General features: G+C 41.3%; 1 protein-coding gene across 1 annotated transcript; it reads right to left on the minus strand.

Moving 5' to 3' along the window:
• Positions 1-1398: 1398 nt before the first annotated feature.
• LOC124269784 (excitatory amino acid transporter 2-like) lies at positions 1399-9154 on the minus strand. The gene is made up of 5 exons (XM_046704825.1): positions 8983-9154; positions 8433-8559; positions 4994-5227; positions 2556-2750; positions 1399-1537 (listed from the first exon to the last, which is right to left on the minus strand). The coding sequence occupies exons 1-5, from the start codon at positions 9152-9154 to the stop codon at positions 1399-1401; spliced, it is 867 nt and encodes a 288-aa protein (XP_046560781.1).
• Positions 9155-9845: the final 691 nt, after the last annotated feature.

Raw genomic sequence — 9845 nt, forward strand, 5'->3', positions numbered from 1 at the left:
CGAAAGCCAATTACAAAGAGGATTCAGCCACCTTTCTGAGCCTTTGTGATGAAATATTCATCATCAGCTTCTAGTGAGTGAATGAGTTTAGATTTTTAGGCCGCTTTTAGCAATATTCCATCCATACAACGGCGGCAGCAGCTTCTAGACCCCAAATGATAAATTTGTTTCCTTTTATGAATAGGTACAAATGTGATCCGGCATGTAAAATCATATACCCTTTGTTTGTAGCTATTACATGTACATGCACTTGGTGCGTTAAAATCGTCGGTATCAATGTTAAAATCATGATAAACTTACCGATACACATCAGATTACTCGAATATATAACGTTAACATTGCCGTATATCAGTTTTCATATCTAATTTGTCTAACCTAGCGAACTTCTACGCTGATACCTGTTTCGAAGTCAGTGTCGGGAGGGTATTGCACATCCCAGTGTGTAATTATTTTTTGTACAACATTAACATATATGTCTGAAAATTCGCTGACGGAGATGACAGAAGAGGAATTTTATAGATCAGTATTTCCAAATTCAGAGCTGTGATACATTTGATCTCTGCTGTATTGCCAAACAACAACAACAGTTCAAACAATCCCCATATTTATTCTTGGGAACATGTCAAATAATACACAAAAATAAATCGGAACAGATACCACATTGCATATTATGAAGTGTGTGTAGAACTGATGTAAAATTCCAGAGGTTGTGTGAGCTGCTGCGCAACAGAGACTCAGTTCACTGTAGACATGTCACTCTTTAGCGGAGATCAAGATCTGCATTGTCATACTTTAATGAACATTTGTTGTGTTCTGAAGTCCGTTATTAATAGGGGAAGATCACAAGACCAATCGATCTGGCAGCAGATGTTGAATACATATTTCGTAGAAGACGCCGAGCAGGAATGTCATTACGCCGGGACTCTGGATATCTGCTCTTTAGAGATATTAAATACCAATGAAGTAATCGTGTCTCTTGACATCAAGGATAGAATCAGAAAGAGGGTGTTTGGTACGATATTTCTAAGGTGGAAATGCTTCACGACGACCATTATATAATCGGTTCCGTCCCAATCCAAGCCTGTCTTGGTTCAATCTAATTACAAGACTGCCTGACCCATACTCGACAATCTTCAAACCGTTAAAAAATATTGTAATAGTGCTGAGAGCGACGTTTCGCAAGAAACATTCAAACAAATTCAATTCAAGTTTGACAGTTCAACTGAGTTGGAAGACGGAGTGAAGTATCTCGTGAGTATTCCTGCAGCCAAACTGTCATTGTAGATATTCACCATTGTCACCATGCGCATCCTACGGAAATAGAAATTATATATATATGATATGATATATGCTTTAAATAGGTTACACATCATACTTGAAAGGTAACCATTGTCGTACTCACATGAACCAATCCACAGCCAGTACGATGTAAGCATCTTCGACCGGCAAACCCACGGCAGCAACCACAACCAACATGGTGATGAAACCCGTCCCAGGGACTCCTGCAGCACCGATACTTGACAGAGTTGCAGACAGGCTGGGGAGATATGGTCGAGAGAAATATAAGGTTTAGGTTTTGAAGAAATACATAACATCGTCAATGGCCACAATGGATGATGAGCCATCACTAAACCCGATCCGATCAATATGCCAAAGTGATTGGTAGATTATGAAACAGGAACAGCGAACCAAAATTGGTGATGATTGAACCCACTCAGGACCTCCCAGATCACCGACGAGAGCATAAAATCATGATAGGATTTACGGGTCATCGCCTGCAAGCATATCCTGACCATGCATGCTTATTGCCGGCCCTTAGAGATCGTTACATTAGCAGCAAATCAAATAGTTAACACAATGTCAAATCATGGCCAATGCTGGTGTTGGTTGACGTTATTTTGGAGCGTATTACGTCAAAGCTCGTCTCATGAAACAATTAGCCCCGACGTTTTATTCTGTGAACATGTCTGGAGAATAATAGAGGGGAACGTGCATTAACGTTAAACGGTGTTTGCTGAAATTGGTCAGGAGCCGCAGGAAAATTGAGACAAAATCCCTAAAATCGCCATGCTGAATGGACGAATGCTTCCCATTTTACCCCGCCCCATATACAGATATTTGGTGGTTATACTGTCATACTTCCTTACAGGTTGTAACGTGTTCCGTATAGGGGAATTAATATTGTAAAACCTGTTTTACAATGTGGGACGTTTTCTGTATTTCCGTCAATCACCTTCTTTTAGAAGAGTACATGCTAATGGTAGAAATAAAGGTTGAACGCCAACTGCAGAACTGGACGATAATTATAAAGGGTAAATATTTTTATTCCTGACCATTCCAATTGTAATCGCAACTGATGATTTATGTGAAACACTTTCATTATGACAAAGCTACTATACAAATATAGTATCAAAAGACTTTGATAGATATACAACAGTTCACTGTAATTTAATATCAGTGTGATCCACGGGTATTAGGAAGAACCTTAGCTTGAAATCTCGTTAATGTTTGATATTATATGATATTGGATGTCGACCATCAGGGTTTGGTTTTACCTGATAGCGACTAAATCTGCAAATGTGAGTATCCTGTGGTTCATCTGGGCCAGGAAGATCGGTGTCAGAGCCTGAATTATAGCCAAACCATCCATATTGATTGTTGCGCCTATAGGCAACACAAAGCGACAGATGGTTTTGTTGAATTTCATCTTCTCTTCACAGAGGCGTAAGGTAACAGGAAGGGCTGCTGCGCTAAAACAGAATATCATGGCACTGAGTCAGGACTAGCATGTCGCTGGACCTCATGTCCCCGATTCAATATCGCAGGACAGTTATGTCATCAGTACGTGCATGAAACAAACACATAACACCATTTCTCAAGGAGAAACTGCAGATCGACCCAATAACAACATTCGGCGTACAGTTTTCCCAAAAGTTATTGAGAAAATCTTTGTTTCCTAATACTGATAATATAATTTAAAATAAGTGGTACATTATGTAGTAAGGCACTCAATACGGGAGGCAACTCTTGCAGGCTTCAGAATGAACCTTACTACATCAAGAGTTATCTCCCCTGGTGTAGCAGATGGCTTCCTTTGTTGACATGGCGGATTTGACTGCAGAAGAGAAAAGAAAGCTGATTCTAGATGATTTTGAAAGGGGTGTGAATAATTCAAAAGAGTTACCTGGTAGACATGACATGCCTCTGTCTACAGTATACATAACTTTGAAGAATATTCAGTCAGGATTTGGGATTGAGAACAAGAGGGAGGCCACGAATGTTCAATACTACGGATCGCCGGCGACTTAGTCAGACTGTGGGTACGGAAACAAATTAAAAACGTTGAGAATATCAGAAATGACATGATTGACAGAGGAAGTCCTCAGGTATGTAATGAAACCATTAGACAAGATTTACAAAGACTTAACTGGGTGAAAAAGCGCGGAATTCCCTCACCATTGATTAAAGATGCACAAAAAGAAAGACGTTTAAACTGTAAATCAAGATTGATATAATGTTTTATTTGCTGATTAGTGTTCTGTCTGCCTTTTTCCGAACTGTGTGAAAATTTGGACAAAATATACCGTGAAGCCTATCTACCAACGCAGGGATTCCATCACTTGGAGTGACGCCGATGTGTATTTTCACTGGACATTTGACGAAGGAACGACATGTTGACATCTTAAATGGTAGACATGGCATTCCTCAGTCTACAGTACACAGGAGTTGGGGTTGAGCACAAGACACGGGCAGGGAGGCCCAGGAAATTTAGAAACCCTGATCGCCGGCGACTTGGTCAGATTTTGAGTAGGAGAAAATAGAAAAGCGCTGAGAATATCAGAATGAGATCATTAATACAGGAAGTCATCATGTATGTACTGAAACCCATAAACAAGAATTACAAAGACTTAATTTGGTGAAAAAGCGCGGAATTCTCTCACCATTGACGAAAGATGCACAAAACGAAATACGTTTGACCTGGTGTTGGGCTCACGAAAATCAAGATTTGGATAATGTTTTCTTTTTCTGATGAAAGTTTTGTCTGGCCTTCTTTCCGAACTGTGTGGAAATTTGGACAAATGATACCGTGAAACCTATCTACCAACGCCCAAAACATAGCCCGAAATTTCATATGTGGCTGGGATATCATCACGCGCAGTGACGCCGTTTTGTATTTTCACTGGACATTCGATGAAGGAACGAGGTGTTGACATCTTAAATGGTCACCTACTTCCAATGGCCCGAACACTGTATGAAGATATTTTCCACGACCCAAAGCACACTGCGGATTACACAAAACAGTTTTAGACTGGCCCACCTACACCCCAGATCTTAACCCTACTGAGAATGTGTGGGGACTAATGAAGGACAGAATAAACCAAAAGGACTTAGAAATGCTTAAGCTATGAGGAATGAAGTTGTCGAATATTGGGATACGCTGTCACACGATTTCCTACAAACTTAGATCGATAGTGTACGTAGGTGCATTCAGTCGGGCATTGCTTGAGCAAGGTCCCACAAAGTACTGAAACGACACTTAGAGTGTAAGAGCATCATATCTCAACATATTCATTTAACCAAACTTCTATGGTTTATATGCATGTATTATTTATTTGAAGAAACAAGTTTCTCAATAATTTCTGAGAATACTGTATCAGTGGGCTAGGCCATCAGACAATGATTACACATGTCTTATGATATGTTTGCGCTGAATAACCCACGAACGCCTTAAAACACTGTGTTAGATAGGCTGTGGAGAAGAATAGAATCATAGGGCGTCAACATCTTCCAATGCTAATCCTCCGTGTGCATGCATGCCCTGAATAACTTTAAAAGCCACCGATGAAGGGATGGATATGCTGCCAATACACCTCCTTCTGAAACTCAGTCATAGCGTACTTCATTTAAAACAAATAGAAATATAATCGACGTTTGATCTGTCTGAGACCACAAAAATGACAAGAATTCGCCCAACAAACAACAATGTTTGCACCTGGAACTTGTACCCAGACCAGTCAGAAGAGACTCTATCAGACCAAGGGACACGCGGAAAGGATTTTGCCTGGTCAGTATGAAGTAGATCGACGGCAGCACGACCAGAGCATGGATGGCCAGACCAATGAGACCGGTGACCATGTACATCGCTAGTTGTTGAGCTGCTGTTTCCAGGTCCCGTACCTCAAGAATCTTGTTCATGACGATGAACAGTATACCTATAGGATTGTACCTGAACGAATGACAAGGCAGAGCACATGGGAAGTTTACACACGCATGACAAGACACAGCACAGGTAGCGTTTACACACGCATGACAAGACAGAGGACATGTAGTGTTTACACACGCATGACAAGACACATCACATATAGTGTTTACACACGCATGACAAGGAACAGCACAGGTAGTGTTTACACACGCTTGACAAGACAAACGACATGAAGTGTTTACACACGCATGACAAGACACATCACATATAGTGTTTACACACGCATGCCAAGACACAGCACAGGTAGTGTTTACACACGCAGGACAAGACACAGCACATATAGTGTTTACGCACGCATGACAAGACACAGCACAGGTAGTATTTACACACGTATGACAAGGAACAGCACAGGTAGTGTTTACACACACATGACAAGACAGTGCTAATTGTAGTGTTTACACACATACGACAAGACACAGCAGAGGTAGTGTTTACACACGCATGACAAGACACAGCACATATAGTGTTTACACACGCATGACAAGACAAACGACATGTAATGTTTACACACGCATGACAATACACAGCACATATAGTGATTTACACACGCATGACAAGACACAGCACAGGTAGTGTTTACACAAAGCATGACAAGACAGTACACATGTAGTGTTTCCATAACAGAATGACAAGACAGACGACATAGTGTTTACACACGCACGACAAGACAGCACAGGTAGTGTTTACACACGCATGACAAGGCAGACGACATGTAGTGTTTACACATGCATGACAAGACACAGCACAGTTAGTGTTTACACACGCATGACAAGACAGAGGACATATAGTGTTTACACACGCATGACAAGACACAGCACAGGTAGTGTTTACACACGCATGCCAAGACACAGCACAGGTAGTGTTTACACACGCAGGACAAGACACAGCACATATAGTGTTTACGCACGCATGACAAGACACAGCACAGGTAGTATTTACACACGTATGACAAGGAACAGCACAGGTAGTGTTTACACACACATGACAAGACAGTGCTAATTGTAGTGTTTACACACATACGACAAGACACAGCAGAGGTAGTGTTTACACACGCATGACAAGACACAGCACATATAGTGTTTACACACGCATGACAAGACAAACGACATGTAATGTTTACACACGCATGACAAGACACAGCACATGTAGTGTTTACACACGCATGACAAGACACAGCACAGGTAGTGTTTACACACGCAGGACAAGACAGTACACATGTAGTGTTTACACACGAATGACAAGACAGACGACATGTAGTGTTTACACACGCATGACAAGACAGCACAGGTAGTGTTTACACACGCATGACAAGGCAGACGACATGTAGTGTTTACACATGCATGACAAGACACAGCACAGTTAGTGTTTACACACGCATGACAAGACAGAGGACATATAGTGTTTACACACGCATGACAAGACACAGCACAGGTAGCGTTTACACACGCATGACAAGACAGAGGACATGTAGTGTTTACACACGCATGACAAGACACATCACATATAGTGTTTACACACGCATGCCAAGACACAGCACAGGTATTGTTTACACACGTATGACAAAGAACAGCACAGGAAGTGTTTGCACACGCATGACAAGACTGTGCTAATTGTAGTGTTTACTCACATACACAAGACACAGCACAGGTAGACTGTGCTACAGCACAGGTAGTGTTTACACACGCATACGACAAGACATGACAAGCACAGGTGTAGTGTTTACTCACATATGACAAGACACAGCACAGGTAGTGTTTACACACGCATGACAAGACACAGCACAGGTAATGTTTACACACGCATGACAAGACACAGCACATATAGTGTTTACACACGCATGACAAGACAGAGGACATGTAGTGTTAACACACGCATGACAAGACAGAGCACAAGTAGTGTTTACACACGCATGGCAAGACAGCACAGGTAATGTTTACACACGCATGACAAGACACAGCACAGGTAGTGTTTACACACGCATGACAAGACAGAGGACATGTAGTGTTTACACACGCATGACAAGACAGCACATGTAGTGTTTACACACGCATGACAAGACATATCACATGTAGTGTTTACACACGCATGACAAGACAGAGGACATGTAGTGTTTACACACGCATGACAAGACAGAGGACATGTAGTGTTTACACACGCATGACAATACACAGCACAGGTAGTGTTTACACACGCATGACATGACACAGCACAGGTAGTGTCTACACACGCATGACAAGACACAGCACAGGTAATGTTTACACACGCATGACAAGACAGAGGACATGTAGTGTTTACACACGCATGACAAGACAGAGGACATGTAGTGTTTACACACGCATGACAATACACAGCACAGGTAGTGTTTACACACGCAGGACAAGGCACAGCACAGGTAGTGTCTACACACGCATGACAAGACACAGCACATGTAGTGTTTACACACGCATGACAAGACAGTACACATGTAGTGTTTACACACACATAACACGACACAGCACATGTAGTGTTTACACACGCATGACAAGACAGCACAGGTAGTGTTTACACACGCATGACAAGGCAGAGCACAGGTAGTGTTTACACACGCATGACAAGACAGAGGACATGTAGTGTTTACACACGCATGACACAAGACAGAGGACATGTAGTGTTTACACACGCATGACAAGACAGAGGGCATGTAGTGTTTACACACTCATGATAAGACAGAGGACATGTAGTGTTTACACACGCATGACAAGACTGAGGATATGTAGTGTTTACACACTCATAACAAAGCACAGGAAATGGCATGTTTACACACGCATGCCAATGCAGAGCACATGTAGCATATTAAGGCAACAATTTCCTATATGGATGACTCAGCTATGTTTATATTGCTTTCATAAAAATGCTTCATTTACTTTCGATGGTCAGAGTTTTCTCTGGTCTGATTGTTTCACTTTGACCTTGCTCACAAGGTTCAGTGTGGGTTCCTTTTGTATTCCTTATAATATACGTAGATGCCCTATGATTTCACATTGCTTTAAGGCAATTCATTGTAAATGCTTGCTTTAAAGGTAGATAGGTCTTTATTAATGAGGACGGTAGGCCCACGGTCCATGATCTAAATATTCTATTAAAAACAATTATAGTTGTTTTTGAAATGTTGGTAAAGTGTCATAATCACCACATAACCAGTTTTGTCATGTTCATGGTTATTTGATTCAGAATGTTGAAGAGGTCCACCATCAGACGGCCAGATTCGCCCATGTTGTTCAGCATCACACCAAACACCGCGAAGAACAGCAGGATTCCTACAGATACACATAATACACATCCTAGAATTCCCAGAGGAATGTCTCGACGTTACAGTGGTATGATTATGAAAAGAACCATGTTATGTGAAGTTGTTATTTTAAGATAATGACGAGATTATTCATATCTACAGGGAGTGATGTGTGAAGCCCATTTCTGGTGTCCTCTGCCGTGATGTATGTGGCGTAAAACTAAACTCACTCACACTCACGCATATGACATTTTATTTACTTTTAGCCAATATTCGCAAACTAATATAACCAAATAGTGAAGATACGGTGTATGCATACACTACTTCAGTTAAACATCGTTCTTTCCATATTGTCAGAAAGTCAATATCTGAAGGAGTTCCTATAGTTGACCTTCATTAGCAAGACATATGTCTTTCGTTTTGAGGATGTTAGATACGGTCTCTTGCTTACCTATGACATTCATTCCATCAAAGTAGGTCACGGATCTCTGCCAAATGTGCCCACCATGCTCGAAGTAAGTGGGACTGTGATTAGTAAGTGATGCCGATGTTTCTGTTGTGTTCAGAGGCTCAGCCATGTATTTGGTGAATGTTGTCTTCGAGTGCTGGAATGAGGCTTGCATGACGTTTTCGGGAATGATGTTTCTAATAAAAAACAAACCTATTTATTTGTGACATCATACATATGCTTACACCTGGCAATCCTGCTGGGGAACCATGTAGGTAGCAGATGTGCTGTACCCCCCAAAGGTCCCAAGTATGATGGAGAATCTGTGGCAAATGGTGGGTGGACCCCTATTGTTTTAAATATGTATATATATGTTTGGTGATATATCTTTACATTAAATCCTAGCTGTGATTACAGGTCTGTAGCCCCCCAAACCCCGATTGATGCGATGTGTCAATACAGCGGTAATCATGTTTTGTTCGTCAAGCTCAATGTACAATAAAAAAACACCGAATAGAAAGCAAAATGAACATCACTGGTGCCAATTCCATTTCCGTTTTACATCTGTACCTATGATCTGACTGCAAACGATTACTTCTCAGTCATACTGAATGTTTATAACCTTCCTCTTTGAAGGAGCGCAATAGATTATACCATTCCCGTTACTCTTGCGACAAGCATGGGTTGCTTGTCCAATTAGAATAAATTCTAAACGGGCTTCCGGTTGTGACAAATTGTCACCTGGGCACTGCGGCCCTCTTATTACAGTAACTTCACGCGCTTTCTGGATTAAATAGTATTTAACATATTATCGGGTGGTTTAAAGTTACCAGATCAGCTGTGTCGTTAAAGAGGCAATTGTTTGA

The sequence above is a fragment of the Haliotis rubra genome, unplaced genomic scaffold (assembly GCF_003918875.1).
Source record: "Haliotis rubra isolate DU_JTF1 unplaced genomic scaffold, ASM391887v1 Scf1473, whole genome shotgun sequence".
Lineage (NCBI taxonomy): Eukaryota > Metazoa > Mollusca > Gastropoda > Lepetellida > Haliotidae > Haliotis > Haliotis rubra.